The sequence below is a fragment of the Petaurus breviceps genome, unplaced genomic scaffold (assembly GCF_028583685.1).
Source record: "Petaurus breviceps papuanus isolate PSGF00001 unplaced genomic scaffold, PetGlider_PUasm1.0 76, whole genome shotgun sequence".
NCBI lineage: Eukaryota > Metazoa > Chordata > Mammalia > Diprotodontia > Petauridae > Petaurus > Petaurus breviceps.
Window position 1 is genome coordinate 26,519,257 of NW_027186473.1, and position 24,763 is coordinate 26,544,019.

The 24,763-nt window shown below is 37.8% G+C and overlaps 1 protein-coding gene and 1 pseudogene across 8 annotated transcripts in view; one reads left to right on the plus strand and one right to left on the minus strand.

Moving 5' to 3' along the window:
• The window catches only part of CENPC (centromere protein C), an 86,653-nt gene that overhangs the window by 50,715 nt on the left and 11,175 nt on the right, over nucleotides 1-24,763 (minus strand). For 3 of the 8 annotated variants that reach the window (XM_069105322.1, XM_069105318.1, XM_069105325.1), the window contains exons 2-8: nucleotides 16,502-16,548; nucleotides 11,960-12,030; nucleotides 10,795-10,904; nucleotides 9,505-9,619; nucleotides 8,759-9,056; nucleotides 8,100-8,303; nucleotides 1,362-2,152 (exon numbers count right to left, since the gene is read on the minus strand). In XM_069105322.1, coding sequence (XP_068961423.1) covers nucleotides 1,362-2,152; nucleotides 8,100-8,303; nucleotides 8,759-9,056; nucleotides 9,505-9,619; nucleotides 10,795-10,904; nucleotides 11,960-12,030; nucleotides 16,502-16,548 — 1,636 coding nt within the window. The remainder of the gene's footprint in view (nucleotides 1-1,361; nucleotides 2,153-8,099; nucleotides 8,304-8,758; nucleotides 9,057-9,504; nucleotides 9,620-10,794; nucleotides 10,905-11,959; nucleotides 12,031-16,501; nucleotides 16,549-24,763) is intronic. The other 5 variants (XM_069105321.1, XM_069105323.1, XM_069105319.1 and 2 more) reach the window with 5 other exon arrangements.
• Nucleotides 13,378-14,014, plus strand: LOC138174874 (zinc finger protein 593 pseudogene; annotated as a pseudogene).

Here is a 24,763-nt window from a genome sequence, read left to right on the forward strand (position 1 = left end):
ATCTAAGATAGAGATGAACAAAAAGAATAGAGTAGACACAAGTGACATTCACATAGCCAGAAATAAGAAGGGTTGAACCAGGACTGAAACAACAGCTAAGGATCACAACTGTTTGTCTTAGGACCTTGGCAGGAACATGATAAACATGGATCAAATGGAGTTGACATAAATAAAAGTAGGGATGATAGAGAAGGAAGGCCTAAAACTATTAGCAGACATGGCAAATTAGTAAACTAATTAAGCATTCAAATTACTAGTCTAGGACTACAAGCAACAAAAGGTAAATAAGAATTTCAGTCCCAATGTATGGAAAGGCAAAGGGAATTTTCCAGTTGCCTGAAAGATCATTCTATCACAAAAAATGGCCATCCAGCTCAAATTTGTAATTTTATGGATGAGAAAACTGAGGTGAAGATGTTAAATAACTTGCCTAAGATCACATAACAAGTTGACAGGAGGCAAAATAATTGTGCTTCTGTCAATGCCAAATCAACAAAACGAAACAGCAAATATATACCATATGCAAGACACGGATGGAAACAAAACAAAAAATGAAACAGTTCCTGCCCTCAAGCAGTTCATATACTGGGGCGGCCAGGTGGTGCAGTGAGTAAGATCGCTGGCCCCGGAGTCAGGAGACCTGGGATCAGTTTCGGCCTCAGATACTTAGCACTCACACAAAATAACTGGCCGTGTAACCTTGAGCAAGTTACTTAACCCCAATTGCTTAAAAAAAAAAAAGTTCATATACTATTAGAGAAGAAAACACATATACAAATAAACTTATACAAAAACACATATAAATAAATATGTGATGGGGAGAGGAGGAGGACACTAAAAATAGCATCTGGGGGGGAGCACAGGAAAGCCTTCACATAAAATAAAAACAATAGCTAAGTTTTGAAAATAACTTGGGATTCTAATAGATGAAGTAAATGAGGAGATGCATCCCAGAAAAGATATAAAACTAGTACAAAGGCAAGTTGATAGGAGGTAAGACTGTCCTATGTGAACAACAGCAAGAAGGCCAGCTCAGTTGTATTACAGAATACATAAAGGAAAAGAATACATTATAAAGCTATAAAGGTAGGCTGGAAAACTTTCAACCAAAATAGCCAATAGGAGGTTGAGGGAGGTTAAGTGACTTTTAGCAAAGATTAAGTATTAAGTGGTAGAACCAGGATTTTAACACAAGCCTTCTGACTCCCAATTTATTGCCTTTCTACTGAACTCGGATGCTTCTAATTCATACTGAGATTTTATTGGTTGCTTTTCAGTTCTCCAATTCAGTTCCTGTTAGACAAAGTGTGACTATACTTTAAGCTTTATCTTTTCCCTACAATGTGAAGTCAAATACTTACCAGCAACAGACAGCATTTGCTCTGCAGAGTGACAAGATTCTGCTTGTTCTTCCCGTTGTCCCAAACTTCTGTCAGATTCCCTTTGATCTTTTTGTGATGTGCTAAATCTTTTATTCTTGTGTTTCCTTACCCTTCTTCTTCTTGTAGTTTGTGATTTCCCCACTGAGTTAGTTTTGGATTTAGTAGTTCTTAAGGCAGTATCTACTTCGGCAATACTGTGCTCACTGTGGAAACTATTTTGGCTTTCTTCAGCAAAATTAACTAGACCTTTATCAGACTGTCTATTATCTATTTGGGTATCACATTTTTCACTCTGGTGTTGCACAACAGTTCTTTCATTTTTCAAAAACTGTTCTGATTCCTCAGAATATATTTTATGTCTTGTGGATTTAGAAGCATCTCCCACTTCACAAGATAAATTGTCTAGTTTTTTTCTTTTAGAGGACTGTGATTTCTCTGCTGCTTGAACTTTATGTTTTATGGATTTTGAGGTCTTCTCTCCACTGATAACATCTGAAATTCCATTCTCTGTATCAGGGTGTTTATCACTGGCTGAGCTGCATTTTTCTTCTTTCTGTTGCTCTATCCTTGACTTTTTTCTTTCCAGCTCCTGGGTGTTCTCCACTGGGGTTGTCTTGCTCTGTTTCACAGACTTGCTGTTCTTTTTAGGTATTAAAATCCAGTCTTCAGAGAAAGCGCAATCTGATTCATCAATTATAAATTCATCATTTGATGATTCTAAGTCATTTGGAATGGGAGAAGGAGAACGGATCTGTGGCGATGACACATGCCTAAAAATAGAACAGGGAATACTGCATCATATTAAAAAAGTTTAGACACACACAAAAAAAAACAAGACTAAACTGTATCAGAAAGATTATATATTCAAAACACAAAATTTACCTATCCTTTTAGAACTAGAACAAGTCACCTCTCACATGATGCTTTCCTGAACCTTCCCATCACCACATCCTCCCTAGTCAAAAATAATCTTTTCTTCTTCAGGTCTCAGAAAGAATTTTTAATATCTCTTATATACTTATATACTGTTCTGAAGCATAATTAGCAAAAACAAGGGATAATCTGGAAAGGTTTATAAAGAAGGTGACACTTAAGTTGAGCTCTAAAGAGAGACAGGAACTCTAAGAGGTAAGAGTAAAGAGGGAAGGCATTCCAGACATAGGAAAGCCTGTACAAAGCATGAAGGTGTGTCATGAAATAAAGCATGTAGTGTAAGTAAGCAGGGCAGTTCAGCTGAAATAGAGTATATGAGATAGAATAATGTGAAACGGATTTGGAAAAATGTTCTAGAGTCAAATTATGAAGCTTTTTAAATGCCAAAGGCATGCAACAGGGAACCCACTGAAGCTTCTTAAACAGAGAAGTGACATGGTCACACCTGTACTTTAAGAATAACAACTGGAGGGGCGACCAGGTAGCACAGTGAGTAAGAGCACCGGCCCCAGAGTCGGGATGACCTGGGATCGAATCAGAGATCAGATACTTAGCACCGCACCCAGAAATAACTGGCCTTGTAACCTCGAGCAAGTTACTTAACCCCAATTGCTTAAAAAAAAAAAAAAGAATAACAACTGGAGCAGCCAGGTGGAACAGTGAATAGAGAACTGGCCCTGGAGTCAGGAAGACCTGAGTTCAAGTCCGACCTCAGACACTTGACACTTACTAGCTGTGTGATCCTGGGCCAGTCACTTAACCCCAACTGCCTTGCCTTCCCCCTCCAAAAAAAAAGAATAACAATAGTTCTTACTTCATGGAGAAAACTGAGTCATTTCAAAGTTTTTCCCATTCACTTGCATCTTCTTTCCTTCGGTATAGCAACAAGATAGCTTTTCTCCTTGTCAAGGTCAATTTCTCTTCACGTGAATTCGTTCCCATCCTCTCCCATCTTGAGCAAACTGCAACCTCAATGATAATCTTCAACTTCTCCTTCCCTACTACCTTAATACATGTGCAAATCTTTCCCTTTCTTAAAAAAACCTCCATATATCTTACCATCATGTCAAACTATTATACTATCTCTCTACTTCTTTTCTCAACCAAACTACTTCTTAAAAAAGCCTTCTACACAAGTGGCTTCTATTTCACTCCCTTATTTCTCGACACTTTGCAACTAGACTTCTATTTTTTTCTTTTTTTTTTGGAGGGGGGGAGGTAGAGCGGTTGGGTCTGCCCAAGGTCACACAGCCAGTTTTTGTGTTAAGTGTCTGAAGCCACATTTGAACTCGTGTCCTCCTGACTCCATGGCCAATGCTCTATTCACTGTGCCACCTAGCTGCCCCTACAACTAGACTTCTAATGTCATCACTTACTTTCTCCCAAGGTAGCAATGATCTTTTAATTGCTAAATCTAATGGTCTTTTCTCAGTCTTTACCAAACTTGACCTATATGCAGCATTTGACACTGCTGACCAAGCCCTCTACCATGATACTCTCACTTTTCTTGGGTTTTGTCCCACTAATCTCTACTGGTTCTTCTAGCTTTCTGACTGTCCCTTCTCCCTTGTAGGCTCATCATCCAAATCTTACCTAACTATAGGCATTTCCCAAGGTTCTGTCCTAGGACTTCTCTTTTCTCTCTCAATAACTTCATAAGCCCTCATGTCTAGCACTCACCTCCATGCTTATAAATTACAGATTCTATATCTAACTCCAGTCTCTCTGAGCTGCAGCCCTGCAGCATGAGTTACCTACTGGACATTTCAAAGACAATGAGTCAGAGACAATTCAAACTCAACATTTAATTCTAAAACTCAACATAAATTCTAAAACATAAAAATTCTAAAATTAAAATTCTAATTATCTTTCTACCCCAAACCTACCCCTCCCTTTTCTGTCAAAGGCACGATCGTCATGCTAATTACTAAGGCTCCTAACCAAGGCCTTATCCTGGACTCTCCACTTTCCCTCAATCCACATATTCAATCATTTGTCAAATCTCTTTGCTTTTACCTCAACAACACTTCTCACAACATGCACTCACTCACCCATGGCTTCTAGTCGCCCAGCCTTGTCACTCTTCACTTGACAAGCTGATACATCACTGCCAAAGTTATTTTCCATAAGCACAAATCTAACCATACTACCCCAATTCAAACAATTCTTAGGGCCCCTTATTTATTACAATGGTTAACTTGGGGTCCATGAACTTATTTGAAAGATATTTTGATAACTATATTTCAATAACTATTTTCTTTTGTAACCTTATGTATTTTAGTCTATCCAGTTAAAAATATATTTTGGAGAAAAACATGACTTCCCCATACTGCCAATGGGGTTCATGACACAAAAAAAGTTAAGAGTCACTGGTCCATAGAGTCAAATATAAACTCTTCTATTTATAGTTTTAAAGCCTTTTAAAACCTATCATCAGACCTCATTCTCCCTCTCACATGCTTAAGTTAAATCAAACCAGCCTTTTCTCTCTGCTCCCCACATATATTACTCCATCTCTCGGTCAAGCATCTTTGTATTGTCTTTTCCCAATATATGGAATGAATTGTATCATTAGTTCTACTTCTTATCATAACCTTCTACCTGAAGCCTTTCCTGATATCCCTCAGCCACTAGAGTCCTCTCTTCTAAACTACCTTGCATTTGATTACTTGGCATATATTTATTTGTATACATTCTTTTTATATTTCCTTATGAATATATAGATATAAGTATAAATACAGAAATATACCTGTTGTAAAAGCTTCTTGTGAACTGGGTTTTATTCTCTGTATCCCTAAGTGACAACTAGGATTTTAAACAGAAATTTGCATGGTTTTTTGTTTAAGCCACATAGCAACCCTATGAGGTAGGTGCTATAATCAACTCCATTTTACAGACGAGGAAACTGATTCTGAAAAGATTAAGTGACTTGCTAAAGATCACATAGCTAATAAGTATATGAGGCATGATTTAAATTTTGAATCCAGGTTTTCCTGACATTCAGTCCAATACTTGTTATAGGAATGGAATGGAAATTTAAGATCTTCCCTGCCCCTAGGCCATTTGATAGGCTTAAGTGCACCTGGAGCCTGGGACCAGAGGCTTGTTTTTCAGGAGATACTTTGTGATTGGGCAGTGGGGTCAAGAGGGTTGTTACATTCTCTGAGCCAGGAGAAGGCTATATAAACCCTGATGTGAGACTTTGTTTTGGGGCTCATTTTGAGAAGTGTTAGGTGATTTGACCAGACCAGACTCTGGGCAGCCATTCAGAGGCCCCCTGCTCTGAAAAACCCAGATGTTGATGTTTCCTTCTCTGGTAACTGATTAGGTATAGATGTAATGGTTGGACAGTTGGAGGCCTGTCTGTTTTCTTGTAATTTCGGCTTGTAACCTCTGTATACTCTGAAGTTTGGGGTGCTGACTTTTTCCCCTTAACTAGGTAAATGATATGTTTGATTGATTAAAGCATGATTGTTAACCCATTTTGAGTTGCTTTCCTTTAGAAAAGCAGATCTAAGAACCTATGTTGGCAGCCACCCTGGGGATGCTGGGGTGCTTGCTGCTACAGCACTCTATCCATTATGTTACATATTAAGAGGAAAAGGACTCATACAAAATAGAGTAATTTTTTTATAGTGGCAAAGAAATAGAAATTATGATGTTCATCAATTGGAGAATGGCTGGACAAATTATGGTAGACATGTGTAACACTACTATGCCACAAGAAATGAGGAAAGAGAATGTTTCAGAGAAAACTGGAAAGACTTATATGAATTGATGAAGAGTGAAGTGAGCACAACCAGGAGAACACTTTATGTAACAGTGTAAGGACAAACATCTTTTAATGGCTCAAGAACTTTGGATCAACGTAATGACCAACCACAATGCCAAAAAACCAATGATGAAAAAAGTTATTCACATCCTAACAAAAAAGCAATGAACTCGAATTGCAGATTGAGATATACATTTTTGGACAGGGGTAATGCAGGAATTTGTTTGGCTTTACAATGAATATTGATTATGGAAGTTTTGTTTCTTTTCCCTGTCCTTCCATGAGGGCAAGGAAGGAGAGAAAACAAACACTTCAATGTGTTGTTCATTTAAACACTTTTAAATGAATAAAAAAATTTTCATTTTAAAAATAAAAAGAGCAAAAGGCTTTCATGAGAAAGGCCTAGGAGCACTGGAAATCCACAAAATGGACACTCAAAAGTGACCAGTAAAGCCAATAACTTCGTCTGAGCTATCTTAAGCCCAAAGGCTTTCAGACACATAGCACTCTATCCTCAGATGTCATGGAGGATTTCAAGACTCAACAGGGACTAAAAACTACCAGCATTCAGGAAAGATACCATCCTGAGAACAAAGGTCAGCTCCAGTATCCAGATGATCCTAGTTGATATCAAGCAGAGCCTATCATTCCCATACAAAAACAAAGTGACACATGGGTAGAGAAGAGACTGGCCCTGATGCAATGCCCTAATAGATGACAAGGAACAAGAAAATAAAGAGACAACCGTATGAGCAAAAGTTAAGTCACGAAATTCACACAGCAAAACAGTTTAACTGGAAAAGATTTAGTGTTATGGTGTGAAGGAAAATAAAAGTTGGACAGGCATCAGGTAAGGTCATAAAGAGTCTCAGTTTCAGACTGATGGTTGAATACTATATAATAGGCAACTGAAAACCAGAGGGTTTTTTTTTTTCACAGAAAAGTATCACAATGGTACTGAAAGATTAGCTGGCAAGAGGGGAAATTTCAAGCCCATGATAGGAAAATGCACTTGATTTTATCTCCACATCTCAACTTCAGCCTCTGATGTTCAATGAGTAGTCAGAAAGATACTTTTTCTGTATCTGTAGTTTGAGAGATTTATAAAAGATATCCCTCATCTCTGCCTTTATGGTATCCTACCAATCTTCAAGGTCCAACTCAAAAGCCACCGCACAAAACCTTCAATGATCTTTCCCTTCCATAAACTAGAAATTTGCCGTCAACTGACTGGAAATTTTCTTAGGTATTTTCTATGTTCTATATGGTATTCTACAAATTTTTACTCATTTTTAATCTATAGAATAAAACAAGCATTCCCAAAACATAGTATAATTTTTTAAAATGACTACATGAAACTGCAAATCTATTATGTACAATTTGCTCTTCCTTTAAAATATATTAAAGTTATAATGTAAATTTTTTCCTCCCCTCCCCTACTTCCCTAGACATGGTTACTATTAGACACAAATATATATGAGACATTATATATATATATATATATATATATATATATATATATATACACACAAAAATCATTCTATACATATTTCTGTTTCTCAGTACGTTCTCTGGATGTAAAGCTTCTTCCTTCATATGTCCTTTGTAGTTAATTTGGATATTTATAATAGTCAAAATAACTTAATCATTCAAAATTGTTTTTAAAACATTATTTCTGTTACTGTAAATAATGTTCTCTTGGTTCTACATATTTATAAAAACATCTTATTACCCCTAAAAGACTGTAAATTACTTGAAGGCAGAGGAATTACCGAATACCTTTAATACTTAATATTTCTTTAATAAATAAATTTTCCTGACCACTGGGTAAAAAGTAATCATGTCCCCACAGCAAAATTTACATTGGATTTTTATACTGAATCAATGTTTCCCTGGAAAAAAAAATGGATTATATGGCAATTTTAGATGGAAATAGTAAATTTACAATGCTTATTATAGAATTTTAAATAAAATGTATTTATTTTCATCCCAAATCATAATCAATAACTCACCTGTCTCTACAGTTCCTTTCCGCTGCTTCTAAAAGTAATGTTGAAAAATTCATTTTAGTTTTTTCTTGAATTTTCTGTTTTGGGTCTTGTATTATTTGCTCAGAAGATTCTGACTGTTTTCTCTTTTGTCGTCCTTCTGACACTTCAACATTTTTTTCTGTTTTCTTCACAGCAGACCGAACTGCTATATCTTCACAGTTCAAACTACAGATTACAAAAAATAAAATGTATAAATGTCTGCATGTATAACTTGTAAAATAGGTATATATATGAATATCCAAAAGCAAAGATCAGAATTTTAGGTAATCATAAATTTTATTTCAAAACTTCTCTGAACATGGAAATTATTCTCTCTACAACTACAATGTGATACTATTACTAAAGGGCATATTAAACCTTTATTTTAAATTAATTTTTAAAAAACATTTTCAAGTTTTTGCATAACACATGCAGCCAAAAGGTCACAGTTCTTTTCTTTTGGACCACAACTTTAAGCTCCAGTTTACTTTCAATCAAAGGTCTCATCCTTTCTTGCTACTGCAGAACTTTAAGTGAGATACTAATACAGAAGTATTACTTTTTTTCCTCAAAATCTGTTATTATTTAAGACAAAATGTGAAAATGAAAATGCAATTATTTGAGAAGTGTAAAAAGGTTACCTCTTTTTACTTTTAAGCCTTGATTTGGGAAGCAAAGGTTGTTGGATGACTGAATTTCGAAACACGTAGCTCCATCTATCTTGTGTAGTAGGACTAGCTTGCTGAGGTAATGGCAATATCTCTGCTTCCTTGGCCAAAAGACCAGGTGATCCAACTGTTAAGTAAAATTCTTCCAGAACTTCATTAGGAATTTTATTAAATTCTTCAGCTCCACTTGAAGCATATCTTAAATTTGGTGTATTCTTCAAACCAACTAAATCACCTTGGGGTAATTTTTGAGGGACCTCAGGGGATGGGGCTAAGAAAAAATTATTAACTAAGAAAAAACTTTCATATTATTATAAAAATAACATAAAACCCAGTAACCCAGAAATAATTTTTAAAAGATTAACATCTTATTAAGTCTTGAAAACTTTAAAAATGCTTGTTTTAAGGGAATCACTTTATTTGCATATTAGATTTTCTAACATATATCATAAAATGAAGGACTTTTAAGTTTGTTTTATAAACTCTGAATTTGTAGAATTAATTCCCATCAATTATGTCCCTTAAAAATTATTGCTGAATCCATATGAATGTCACGGGTTTAAGCAACTTTGCAGGGATAGAATATTAGCATTTTATTTTCTTATTTACTTATATATGAACAAAATTTTGCCTAGAGCCAATCCTTTTTGATTGAATTAAGTGCAGGGCTTCAAATAATATCCCCTACCCCTCTCCCCATCCATATAATTTTTACCAACCTGAATTGTTATTTGTCCAATTTTGTAACATAATACAGTGCTGTGAAAAGGCTGAGGTATTACATTTCTTTTTCATTGAAGAAATTCTACCAGACTTTGAAGGTGATATCTTGGACTGAGTAGGAATAAAAAAATGAAGAAAATTTCAGTCTATTGCAAAACATTATTTAAAATCTAAACTAAAAGGCCAATTCTGACCTAACTTATTTCTTAATGTTACCCATTCATAAATGAAGACAGCTAATTCTGTATTAGAGATTTTTAATCTTTTTATCGTGTTATGGACCCATTTCAGCCTGGTGAATCTATGACATCTCAGAATGTTCTTAAATCCACGAAATAAAATACATTAAGATTACAAAAAAAACTAATTATATTGAAATAGTTGCTAAATTTTTTTTTAAATTCATGGACTCCAGGTTAAGAACTCCTGTTCAAGATTTTATTTTAAACATTTATCCTGAGAATTAACTTAATGTACATATATTGAAATTAAAATACTGTACAAGTGCTTTGTTAACACTAATAAAAAGGAAGGAACAGGTGACGTAATGCAATGGGGGGGGGGAGGCAAGGCAATTGGGGTTAAGTGACTTGTCCAAGGTCACACAACTAGTAAGTATGTCAAGTGTCTGAGGCTGGATTTGAATTCAGGTTCTCCTGACTCCAGGGCCAGTGAAAATATGTGAGAAGGCACCTCCCCAACTCTTTTGCAGAAGTGAGAGTGCCTATAATCATGGAACATTTGCATATAATGTTAAGTTGGGGGGTTTTTGATAACTGATGTTACATCACTTTTTTTGCCTTTGTTTTTAACTTTTTTAGCATTCTTATTTATATGGGATAGCTTTCTAGGAGAGAAAAAAAACTAGGGGAAATTAAGGCAATGTAAAAAAATAGATATCAATAACATTTTTTAAAATGGAAACTAATGTTGATGATTTATTAAGTTGATTTTAAGTAGCACAGTCACAAGATAAGCAGATTGATTGGCCTGAGAGCAATCTAATGACTTCCCATATCACTAATATCTCATCCTCCCGACTCCTCTAGAAAGGGTATCTGCTCCCACTGTGAGCTCTCCTGTGTCTCATATAATTTCCAGGTATGTAATTTACAACTGAAACACATAGAATCTATATGTTCCTATACCTTCATAAAACATACAGAATTTTATCATTAAGTCAATGCAAAAACTAGACCAATTTTGCAAAAATAAGTCTTATAATTTTGCCAGAACATAAATTTCATTTCTTAAAATTAATAGTGACCACTACCTTTTTAACTTACCTCTTTATCTGGTGAGTAATAAGAATCATTTCTTAATTTGCAAGGAGTTGAACAAAGAGTTGGACTTCCAGGATTTGTGCTAAAGCCAGTGTCAGAACCTAAAAAAGAGTCTAAAATTTAGGATTTAAAATACTATGCAAATAATTAAAATGCAAAGGTCTTTTTGATACACTTCATGTAATTTTAACACAAAAAAACAGCCATTTCTGTATGAGCCTTTAAGTATAAAGCAAATTCAAGTACTTAAATACCGTGTTTCCCCGATAATAAGACCTATCCCGAAAATAAGCCCTCCCCCGAAAATAAGCCCTATTGAGATTGCTACTGTAGTGAAGGTGATCCCCTGCGCTACACGCGCTCAGAGCTGCATCCAATCAGAGCTGCAGCAGTGAGCGCATCATCCTGTTCTTCCCCAGTGATTTGCTTATTGAATAAAGGTACATTTTTTTGTTCACATTTACCTGTTTATTAAAATTGCTGTCAATGTTCATTAAAATAAGCCCTCCCCTGAAAATAAGCCCTCTGGTGGTTTTCTGTCCGAAAAAAATAATAAGACAGTGGTCTTATTATCGGGGAAACACGGTACTTCTGAAGGTTGTGCACACAACTAAATATTAATTCAATGTGAACATATCTGCACATATATAAAAAGCATTAAAAAAATGGACGTAAAGTCTTTTTATAGTTGTCAGACTATGACATGATATGTTGTACCTTTCCAAAGAATAATTTATGTTGCAATGCTTTGCCTTGATGTTAGCTGTGTTGAGAGGACTGGGATGAGAAAGGTAGCAGAGGAGATGGCCAGTAGTAGAAGGGAGATCTCTTCTTTTCTAAGTTTTAGAAACAGAACTTATGCTGTTTTTCTCCCGATGGCCTTATTGCATCATCTTAACTCTTAACCTTCAAAAGTAGTTAAATACTTGGATTAAGAACTTGGAGGGGAAATCCAAGTACAAAAATCATCCCCATTCACTAGGTACTATGTAAAAGTACAAATATCAACTGCCAAAAAGAATGGTACATTTCAGATTATGCTCTTAAAATCAAAGGAAAACATTTTTACAAATATGTTCATTTAAACATTTTATTTTCAATATTAAAATAAGCTAAATTTTCATTTGTTCCAGTCATCTCCATATAAAAGTTAGAAATACAAGCTTACTTTTTTCTTCAAAACAGTCTTGTATGTTTTCCAGTACATTCTGGCCTTGCCATAGATCAGTATCAGGAATTCTAAAGGAAAGGAAAGGAGATAAGAGGAGAGTGCTTAAGATACATAAATAGTCATTCAACTGCTCTATTTTAAAATTCTTAAATAAATTCAATTAGGAAGACATTGGCATCCTTTATAAATACTTGAAAAAAGTGATTCAAGATCTAAAGTTCAGTATCTGAAGTACTAAACCCAGAAATATATTATTTGAATAAGGGACCACATGAATTCACATATCATTAAAGAAAAATATTGCTACTATTTACTAAAATTTCCACTTAAAATAACTTTAAAAGTCCTAAAATCACCAAACTTAAAACTGGAAAGGTCTTTAGAAATCATCTAGCCCAGGCAGAGGCCCAGAAGATGACAGGGGCCAGTGCAGAGGCCTGGACTCAGGGCACACAGAGGCCCTGACAAGGCCTGATCAACACAGTGGCAAGTTGACCCACCGACCACAAGGGCCATTGCCAAGCTTATCACTGCAGGGCTGGGATTGGACGGAGCTGGCTACAGAACCCACAAAATGACAGAGAGAAGCTAACCTCCCACTGAAGACAGTCTAGCAGGCCAGCAGGAAGGGGTCAGCACAGCACTCTGGGAGCTGAATCCAGCCCCACATGAGCCAGAGGTTTTAGCCTCAGGGCGGCCACAACCAGCCACCGGCTGGAGGGACTTCAGATCACCAGCAGTTGTGGCAGTTTGCAGAATTATCAACCCATAGACAGATGCTTAAGGACAAAGTGAGATGTCAGTGCAGTGTGGACTTTGGGACCTGGGAATTCAGGAGTGCAGTCAGCCTTTGTCCCAGGGCAAGAAGAGGCTGAGGTGCTGTCGCCCTGCAGACGCTGCCATGTGGCTGCTTAAGAGCTCCTGGCCTACAGATTGCAGGGGGACCAAGCGACCAGTCTGTGGGGTAATATCTCTGGCTTTAACCTACTTGGGTCTGGATTGCAGTCTAGGGTGGAAGTCCTGGGGTGAGTGACCAGATTGCCAGAACTTGGGGAAGCTTCAGAGAAGGCACCCAACTAATATCTCCAGCAGCTGAGAAAACCCCAGCAATTGGGACAAAGCTCCCCACTCTGGTAGCAGATTTCTACTGTGGCAAAAAGATCAGAAGTCAAGTAATTGAATGGCAACATGAGCAAACGAGGGAAACAAGGCAAGCACAGTGATACAACTTTGGACTCCTTTTTGGGGGACAAAAAAGGATCAAAGCATGGAACAGAAGGAAGACAGCAAAGTCAGAACTCCTGCACCAGAAGCTTCCAAGAAAAGAATAAGCTGTTTATAAGCCATAGAGAAGCTTAAGAAGGATTTTGAAAACCAAAGAAATGGAGGAAAAATTGGGAAGAGAAATGAGAATGATGCAAGAAAATTATAAAATGAGAGTCAACAACCTAACTGAAGAAAATAACACCTTAAAAAATAGACTAGGGGCCCCAGCAGCCCCGAGCCCCAAGCCTTATCCCCCAGCTGAGGCCGTGGTGCGCTCCCGGCAAACCGGATGCATATTCCCTGGCCCACCAGCTGAAGGTCAAGTGGCAGCGACCAGACCTGGACAAGATTCACCAGGACCTGTGGACTGACAGCATCACCTGGAGGCCCCAGCCATACACCAAGCCGCACCCCAACCAGCCTGGAGGCGGCCACCACCGTTGCCTGGCCTACACAAGATATTTCATTGATAATGCCAGCCTAAAGAATCATTTGAAGTCCAAAGATCACAAAAAAAAAACTGAAGCAGCTGACAATAGAACACTACAGTCAGGAAGAAGCAGAGTGGGCAGCAGTCATGGGCTCTTATGTGACCCCCAAGTTGTTGGCAGTGCCCACAGAGGTATCCACTGAGATATCTGACATGGAGGTGGCCAGTTGATGCTGTCCAAGGCAGAGGAAGATACTGTTGGCTAGCCATGCTACGCTGGGCTGGCTGGACTATATCTCTCCCACAACACTCAGAGCAGAATCACCTTACTCTTCCCCAATAAAGGAGCTGAGCTGCTATGTGTCCATCAAAAAAAAAAAAATTAGACTAATTCAAATGGCAAAAGAGGCTCAAAAAGGCAATGAGAAGAATGCCTTAAAAAGCAGAATTTGCCAGATGGAAAAATAATCTCAAAAGCTTGCTGAAGAGAACCATTCCTTCAGAATTAGATTAGAGCAAATGGAAGCTAGTGACTTTATGAGAAATCAAGAAACTATTAAACAGATCCAAACAAATGAAAAAACAGAAAGCCATGTGAAATATCTCACTGAAAAAACCACTGATCTTGAGAACAGATTCAGGAGAGATAATTTTAAAATTACTGGACTACCTGAAAGCCATGATCAAAAAAAGAACCTAGAAATCATCCTCCAAGAAATTCTCAAGGAAAATTACCCTGATGTTTTAGAAAGAGAGGGAAAAACAGAGGTTGAAAGAATCCACTGAAACCAAAGATCCCAAAAAAGAAAATTTCTAGGAATATTATAGCCAGGCTCCAGAATTCCCACATCAAGAAGAAAATATTACAAGCATCCAGGAAGAAATAATTTGAATATTGTAGAAACACAATCAGGATAACACAGGATCTGGCCGCCTCTACACTAAGGGACTGAAGGACTTGGAATATGATATTCCAGAAGTCAAAGGAGTTAGGATTAAAACCAGGAATCACCTACCCAGCAAAACTGAGTATCATGTTTCAGGGGAAAATATGGTCATTCAATGGAATAGAGGATTTTCAAGCATTCTTGATGAAAAAACCAGAGTTGAATAGAAAATTTGACATTCAGATACAAGAAGCAAGAGAAGCATGAGAAGGTAAACAGGGAAAAGAAATCATAAGGAACTTATCAATGTTGAACTACTTACATTCATATACAGAAAAACAATAATTGCAACTTATGACGCTTTTCTCAGAATGAGAATAGCTGAAGGGAATAGAAATGTATATATATATTATACATATATATACATACATATATTTCTATATAGGAGGGTATATGGGCATATGAATGCATTTGTGAGAATGTGTATATATGTGTACAGGTATACATACACAGGGGTTACAAAGACCAGTTGAATAGGAAGGGATGATACTTAAAAGGTAAAATTAAGAGGTTAGAGAGGAATATAATAAGAGATGGGGAGAGATAGAAGGGGGTAATTATCTCATATAGAAGAGGCAAGGGAAAACTATTACAATGGAGGGCTAGAACAGGAAGGCAAAAGGGAATGAGTCAACCCTATTTTCAATGAATTTGGCTTAGGGAGGGAATCACATACACACTAAATAGGGTATCTCACCCTACAGGAGAGTAGGGGGGAAGGGGATGAAAGTGGTATGATGAAAGGGAGGGCAGGCTGGGAGGGGAGGGAAGCTGGAAGCACCCATTTTTGAAAAGGAACATGATCAAAGTAGAAAATAGAACAAGTGGGGGGTGGGATGGGATGGAGGGAAATACAGTCAATCTTTCACAATATATCCATTATGGAAATGCTTTGCATGGCTACACACGTACAGCCTATGTTGAATTGCTTGTCTTCCCAGTAAGGGTGGGTGACAAGGGAGGTAGGGAAGGAATCTGGAATTCAAAGGTTTAAAATAAAATGTTTAAAATATATATATATAATTATTATTATTATTATTTTACATGTAACTGGGAAATAAGATATACAGGCACTGGGGCATAGAGATCCACCATGCCCTACTGGAAAGTCAGAAGGGGGATGGGGAAGACATAGGAGAGTGATTGGGGGAGGGGATATTCAGTGGGACTGCTGTTTTGGGGTGGTGGGTAGGGGAAAAATGGGGAGAAAATTTGTAACTCAAAATCTTGTGGAAATGAATGATGTAAACTAAAAAAAATTTTTAAATTAAATTTAAAAAAAATTATCTAGTCCAATCTGTTCAAGTCTACAAATCATAAAATGAAGGTTCTGAGAGTTTATATGCTTTATCCAATGTCACACAGGTACCTGATTTGGAATTCAAATTAGAGTGCAATGACTCCAAATCCATTGCTCCTGCCAATGGATTCTACTAGAATACAAATTCCTTGAGGAAGGAACAGAACTATTTAACAGAATCAGAGTGCTAAAAGGGGCTTCAAAGGTCATCTAGTCCAACCCTTTATATTACAAATAAGGAAACCTCTGAGCCCCAAGGAGGTTGTGGCTGGGTCAAGGTTATATAGGTAGTATCTGAACCCATATCCACTAACTAGAGTCAATACTTGTTCCACTATACAAATAAATACTTGAGTAGAAGAGAACTTAAGAGGATAACATTCCCTTTTATTGTTGTGAATGACTGATACTTGACTCTACTGTACGTAAAAAACATTCTCAGTCATCAACTGAAACTTTTTTTAACTGAAACTTATTAAACAAATCTTAAATTTAAAAACTCCCACAATATATTCCTTCCTTCAGCAAAACAAGGAGTTTATTCTTTAAAGTTTGATGCAAAAATCAAGTTTATAAAAGTTTTTGTAAAATATCACCTAGAAGCACAGCAAAATCTTGTTCTGTAGCTAATTTTCAGGTGATCCTGGAAAAAAAAAGAAAAAAGAAAATATTTACTTAGATTTACTGTTTGAATTATGTTTTTAAAAATACAGCATAATTGTAAATAATTATTTAACTTGACCATATATGACACGTTGACATGCCTTCTCCTTACTGGTCTCCTCTAAACCTTCCTCACCTCCAAACATACCTATTTTTGTTGGTCTTCCTAGTCATGTTAGCAGCCATCCTAATATATAACCTGGGAGTCATACTATAGCAGAGGCTCTTAATCCAGAATTTATGAACTTATAAAAAATTTTGATAATTATTTCAATATAACTAATTTCTTTTGCCATCTTATGTATTTAATTTTATGCATTTAAAAACATTTTCAGAAGAGGATCTTAGCTTCACAAGACTGGTAAAGGGGTCCATGATATGAAAAAATGTTAAGAATTCCTATCCTAAAGATTTTTTCCTCCACTCCCACACTCCAAGTAGTCATAATCTGCCAAGCTTACTTCAAAAACACCTCCAACACCAGTAGTTCCCTTCTTTTTCCACTCATTATAGCTACTTTCGGAGTAGTTCAGAAAAAGTTCTCATTACCTCTCCTCAGAGCTACTGTAATGGGTCTTCCAAATTGGTCTCCCTCCCTGCAGTCTCTCCTCTCTAAATTCCACATAGCTGACAAAATAATCTTCCTCAAGTAGAGATCTAAGTCTTTTCTCTATAAAAAAAAAAAACTATCAACAACTCCAACCTGAAGGTGTGGTCCTATTTCACAATAAATCTCTTTATATACTCTATCTAGCTAAACAAGGTTACTAGATTTTTCCAATACAGAAAAAAAAAAATTAGTCCCCCTTCAAGCATGCATCTCCCTCTTAATATAGTGCCCATCCCTAGTATCCCTCTAGTCAATGTCTTTGTCAATCACTGATTATTCAAAAGAGAATAATTTCAACATAAAAGGATTAAGATTGTCCCCAGAATCCGATGCCCAGATGATAAAGCTCTAGAATACTTATGTAACAATGACTCTCTTTATGACTCTGCTCAGAAAGTTAAGTGGAAAAATAAAATAAGTAAAATGCTACTATGCTATTTATTATATGATTCTGTCAAAAAAATTATGCCTAATTGGTTTCCAATACTGTTTCCTAAAACTGACATAATACCAGGCTTTGTGGTGCAGTGAACAGAGAGCTGGATTTGGGGAAGGAAAACCTGAGTTCACAGATTCTGAGAATAAGAGACTTTAACTATCACTTCATGTATCCAACATCTAAAAGAAATACTCTACTATAACATAACTGACAAGCAGTTTTCCAGACTCTCCTTCTGCCAATGAAAAGGAACCCACCCCCTCCTGAACCAGATGATTCTGTTTTTGGATAGCTCCAACTATTATAAAAGATTTGTTTATAAAAAGTCTAAATGTGTTCCTTTGCTCCTGTCCCTGTCCCCTTTGGCCAAACAAAATAAGTCTAATACACATACTGGAAGAGAGCTATTATGCTGTTTGAAGAATTTTATTTTATCCAGACTAAACAATCCTAGTTCTTTCAACTGATGTTCCTATGACTTTGACTTAATGTTGCTTGCAATCCTCTAGATTTATTTTATCAGAGTCCTTACTAACCTGTGGCACCCAAATATGAACACAAGTTGACATTTTAGTGGGTGAATATATTAGCAGGAACACAGACATCAGGAGGTTCTTGCAATCAGAATATTCATTAACCCTTCCCTTCTCCCCCCACCCCCCTGCAAGTCAGTTTTTAAAAAGTTGTCTGCAGTACTGAAAGGTTGAGTGGTCTGCTCTGCCAGAGGTGTAACATGAACACAAGTCTTCCCGACATTGAGGCCAGCTCTCTAGCCACTACTGCCTAAAGATAAAGCTGCAAGGCTTTCTAAGGAAGCAAAAGTCTCAAAACACAAAGATATTCACTAAAGAACCTACCACTTAAAAAATTAGGCTCTCTTCAAACATTCATCATCCTCTTAAGAGGGGTGGTTATCCCTAGTAGTCACATAGTCAATATCCACCATCACTGATAGTCCAAAAGGTTTTCCATTGAATGATTTCAATATCAAAGGATTAAGAGAGGCCCTAGAAGCCAAGGCCCAGATGAAGAAGCTCTAGAATAAATATGTAACAATGACCCTCTCTGTGACTCTAGCATGAAAATAATGGAAAAAATTAAAATAAAAAAGTTAAGTAAAATCCTACTATGCTATCAGGATTCCATTTCTTAAAATATGCCTAAAAAACCCACTTAATTATTTCTTTGTTCATTTGTTATTTATTCATTCTAAGAATTAGACTCAAATTGTTAAATATAAGACAAAACAAACATTTTCAGAATTTTTCAGTTCTGTTTTTTTAAAGATAAAATCTCAATGGAACTTTTTCATATTATTTAGAAAGAAATGGTATTCTCTGCTTTAAGTAGATGGATTTTAAGCAGACTTTTTCACTTTTTCCCATATCAATTTCCTAAAACAAGGAAGTCTTGTACAAAATTATTTGAAGAAAGCCCTCACAGCTGAAACCAGGAAAGGGTTCCTCTGGGAAGGAAAACCAGAGTTGAGCCTTGAGGTAAACCAGGAATTCTAAGAAGCAAATTCCAGACAGAGGGTTTTGCCTTTTTTTTTTTTCATTTTTCAAATGCTTTATTAACTTCTGATTTACAACATAAATTTCGGACAGATTTTGGGTTACAAATTTTCTCCCCATTTTTCCCCTACCCACCGCCCCAAAATATCACTCCCACAGGATATCCCCTCTTCCAATGTGCTCTCTCCCATATCTTCTCCCATACCCCTTTCGACTTTTCCAGTGGATCTCTATGCCCCAGTGCCTGTATATCTTCTTTCCCAATTACATGTAAGACAGTATTAATAATAGTATATATGCATATATAATTTTAAACATTTGATTTTAAAACTTTGAATTCCAGATTCATTCCATTCCTCCCTTGTCACCCACCCTTACTGGGAAGACAAGCAGTTCAGTATAGATTGTATATGTGTAGCTAATGCAAAACATTAAAACAGTAGATATATTGTAAAAGACTGACTATATTTCCCTCCCTCCTATCCCACCTCCCACTTATTCTATTCTCTTCTTTGATCCCATCCCTTTTCAAAAGTGAGTGCTTCCAACTTCCCTCCCCCTCAGCCTTCCCTCCCTTCCATCATCCCCCTTCTCATCCCCTTTCTCCCTACTCTCCTGTAGGGTGAGATACCCTATTTAGTGTATATTTCATTCCCTCACTGAGCCAAATTCAGTGAGATTAAGGTTAACCCATTCCCTTTTGCCTTCCTATTCTTCCCCTCCATTGTAACCCCTTTCCCTTGCCTCTTCTTTATGAGATAGTTTACCCCATTCTGTCTCTCTCCATCTCTGCTCATTATATTCCTCTCTCACCAATTAATTTCCACTTTTAAGTATCATCCCTTCCTATTAAATTGGTCCTGTGCCCTCTATGTATACCTGTAAATATATATATACACACATTCACACATGTATCCATACACCCGTATACCCTCCGACATATACATACAGATATACATAGATAGACATATAGATAGATATTTCTATTCCCTTCAACTATTTTCATACTGAGAAGAGTTTCATAACTTACAATTATCGTTTTTCCATGTAGGTATGTTAATAGTTCAACTCTGATAAGTGGCTTATGATTTCTTTTCCCTGTTTACCTTCTCATGTTTCTCTTGCTTCTTCTATCTGGATGTCAAATTTTCTATTCAACTCTGTTTTTTTTTTCATTAAGAATGATTGAAAGTCCTCTATTCCACTGAATGACCATATGTTCCCCTGAAACATGATATTCAGTTTTACTGGGTAGGTGATTCTTGGTTTCAATCCCAGCTCCTCTGCCCTCTGGAATATCCTATTCCAGGCCCTTTGATCCCTCAGTGTGGAAGCTGCCAGATCCTGGGTTATCCTTATTGTGTTTCCAAAATATTCAAATTGTTTCTTCCTGGCTGCTTATAATATTTGCTCCTTGATCTGGGAATTCCAGAACCTGGCTATAATATTCCTAGGAGTTTTCTTTTTAGGATCTTTTGCAGGAGGTGATCAGTAGATTTTTTCAACCTCTATTTTGCCTTCTGGTTCTAAAACATCAGGGTAATTTTCCTCAAGAATTTTATGGAGGATGATTGCTAGGTTCTTTCCCTGATCATGGCTTTCAGGTAAAATTATCTCTCCTGGATCTATTTTCCAGGTCAATGGTTTGTTCCATGAGATATTTCACATTGCCTTCTATTCTTTCATTTGTTTGGATCTGTTTAACAGCATCTTGATTACTCTTAAAGTCACTAGCTTCCCTTTGCTCCAACCTAAATCTGAGGGAACGATTCTCCTCATTGAGCTTCTGAGATTCTTTTTCCCTCTGGCAAATTTGGTTTTTTGAGGCATTCTTCTCCTCATTGCCTTTTTAAGCCTCTTTTCCCATTTGAGTTAGTCTATTTTTAAGGTAGTATTTTCCTCAGTCAGGCTGTTGACTCTCATTTTGTAATTTTCTTGCATTGTTCTCATTTCTATTCCCAATTTTTCTTCCACTTCTCTTACCTGCTTCTTAAGGTCCTCTATGGCCTGTAACCAGCTTGTATTTTCCTTTGAAGCTTTTGGTGCAGGAATTCTGACTTCACTGTCTTCCTCCTGTTCCATGCTTTGCTCCTTTTTGTTCGCAAAATAGGAGTGTAGTGTTGGAATCTTCTGTCTGCTTTGTTTCCTTTGCACGGTCATATCGCCCCTCAGTCACTTGATCCCTGGGCTTTTTGCCACAGTAGGACTCTGCCACCAGATAGGGGAACTTTCATCCCAAACAATGGGGTTTCCACAACTGCCAGAGATATTAGATGGGTGCACTCTCTGAGGCCTCCACACACTCTGGCAAGCTGGTCACGAACCCCAGGACCTCCACCCTAGACTGCAATCCAGAGCCAAGAAGGTTAAAGCAAGAGCCATTACCCCTCAGACTGGTCGCTTGGTCCCCCTACACTCTGCAGGCCAGGAGCTGAAGCTGCCACGTGGTGCTGGCTATGCTGGGCCTCAGTGGCTTCTTGCCCTGGGGGCAAAAGCCGAAGCACTCCCAACTACTGGTCCCAAAGTTCACACTGCACTGACCTCTCACTTTGTCCTTCACATCTATGTGTTGATGAATCTGGAAATGGAAACAGCTGCTGTTGATCTGGAGTTCTTCTGGCCAGAGCCTGGTCAGGCCCGCCCTGGGGCTAAGCCTCTTGGGCTCGGCTCCCACAGAGCTATGCTGGCCACTTGCTGGCTGCCTGCCGGGCTGTCCTCAGCGGGAGGTTAGCTTCTCTGTGTTATTTTGTGGGTTCTGCAGCTCCAAAGTTTGTTTAGAGTCCCCTTTTTACGTGGATTGGGGAAGGTGGAAGCTGGAGCCACAGGGAGGTCCTGCTTCTACTCCACCATCTTGACTGACTAATGCCTTTTGAATAGAGGTTAATGCCTTTAAAAAGATGGGGAAGCAATGGATGGCACTCAAAGGTTCAGGGGACAATACCTAGGACAATTTGGATGGAACTATGCATGAAGAGAAATAAAGTGATATAGGTCTAGAAAAGGAGTCTGGAACCAAACTATGAAAGGCTTTTGATACAATACCAAGTTTGCATTTTATCCTGATCAAAATGAGGAACTCTGGAAGATTTTTAAGCAGGGATTTGAAAAAGGTCAGCCTTGTGCTTTAAAAAAAATATTTGGACAGCTAATTTGGAGAGACTAAAAGTTGAGAGGTAATTCACTTGAGAGGAATCCCTTAATTAGGACAGTGTCCGTTTATGTGGAGGAAAGGAAACAGCAGATGAACAAATGGGGAATGTTGTGATAGAATTGACAAGACCAGGCAAATGACTGAGGATAAAGGGATGAGTCTATTAATATACCTGGGTAACTAGAAGAAAGCCCCTTCAACAGAAAGAGAAATTTAGTGAAAGAATGGGTTTAGAGGGAAAGGTAAACTCCATTATGTACCCATTGAATGCCAGTAATCATTTGCCATTTAATTAATTAACTTCATTATGAGGACAAGAGTTACAAATCCAGAATTCTCCTAATTAGAATTCCACCTTGCTGAAGTGATGGCAGAGTGAAAGAAGCGAAGGACAAAGTGAGAGGTCAGTGCAGTGTGAACTTTGGGACCAGTAGTTGGGAGTGCTTCGGCTTTTGCCCCCAGGGCAAGAAGCCACTGAGGCCCAGCATAGCCAGCACCACGTGGCAGCTTCAGCTCCTGGCCTGCAGAGTGTAGGGGGACCAAGCGACCAGTCTGAGGGGTAATGGCTCTTGCTTTAACCTTCTTGGATCTGGACTGCAGTCTAGGGTGGAGGTCCTGGGGTTCGTGACCAGCTTGCCAGAGTGTGTGGGGGCCTCGGAGAGTGTACCCATCTAATATCTCTGGCAGTTGTGGAAACCCCATTGTTTGGGATGAAAGTTCCCCTATCTGGTGGCAGAGTCCTACTGTGGCAAAAAGCCCAGGGATCAAGTGACTGAGGGGCGATATGACCGTGCAAAGGAAACAAAGCAGACAGAAGATTCCAACACTACACTCCTATTTTGCGAACAAAAAGGAGCAAAGCATGGAACAGGAGGGAAACAGTGAAGTCAGAACTCCTGCACCAAAAGCTTCAAAGGAAAATACAAGCTGGTTACAGGCCATAGAGGACCTTAAGAAGCAGGTAAGAGAAGTGGAGGAAAAATTGGGAAGAGAAATGAGAACAATGCAAGAAAATTATGAAATAAGAGTCAACAGCCTGACTGAGGAAAATAATACATTAAAAAACAGACTGACTCAAATGGCAAAAGAGGCTCAAAAAAGCAATGAGGAGTAGAATGCCTTAAAAAGCTGAATTTGCCAGAAGGAAAAAGAATCGCAAAAGCTCACTGAGGAGAATCATGGCTTCAGAATTAGATTGGAGCAAATGGAAGCTAATGACTTTATGAGAAATCAAGATGCTGTTAAACAGATCCAAACAAATGAAAGTATAGAAGGCAAGGTGAAATATCTCATGGGAAAAAACACTAACCTGGAAAATAGATCCAGGAGAGATAATTTGAAAATTATTGGACTACCTGAAAGCCATGATCAAAGTAAGAACCTAGAAATCATCCTCCAGGAAGGTCTCATAGAAAACTGCCCTGATGTTTTAGTACCAGAGGGCAAAAGAGAGGTAGAAAGAATCCACCAATCACCTCCTGAAAAAGATCTCAAAAAGAAAACTCCTGTTATATATTATAGCCAGGTTCTGGAATTCCCAGATTAAGGAGAGAATATTACAAGCAGCCAGGAAGAAACAATTTGAATATTGTGGAAACACAATCAGGATAACCCAGGATTTGGCAGCTTCTACACTGAGGGATTGAAGGGCTTGGAATATGATATTCCGGAGGTCGAAGGAGCTGGGATTAAAACCGAGAGTCACCTACCCAGCAAAACTGAGTATCATGTTTCAGGGGAAGATATGGTCATTCAGTGAAATAGAGAATTTTCAAGCATTCTTGATGAAAAAACCAGAGTTGAATAGAAAATCTGACATTCAGATACAAGAAGCAAGAGAAGCATGAGAAGGTCAACAGGGAAAAGAAATCATAAGCAACTTATCAAAGTTGAACTATTAACATTCCTACATGGAAAAACAATAATTGTAACTTATGAAATTTTTCTCAGTAGTGGAAGGGAATAGAAATATATATATATATACATATATATATATATATATATATGAGGGTATATGGGCATATGAATACATATGTGAATGTGTGTATATATGTTTACAGGTATACATAGACAGAGGGCATAGGACTAATTTAACAGGAAGGGATAATACTTAAAAGATGAAATTAAGAGGTGAGAGAGGAATATAATGAGAGGAGATGGGGAGAGAAAGAATGAGGTAAACTATCTCATACAGAAGAGGCAAGGGAAAATGGTTACAATGGAAGGGAAGAATAGGAAGGCAAAAGGGAATGGGTCAACCTTATTCCTATTGAATTTGGCTTGAGGAGAGAATGAAATACACACTAAATAGGGTATCTCACCCTCCAGGAGCGTAGGGGGGAAGAGGATGAGAGGGGCAACGATGGAAAAGAGAGCAGGCTGGGGGGGGGGGGGGCCGAAGTTGGAAGCACCCACTTTTGAAAAGGGATGGGATCAAAGCAGGGAATAGAACAAGTGGGAGTTGGGATAGGAGGGAGGGAA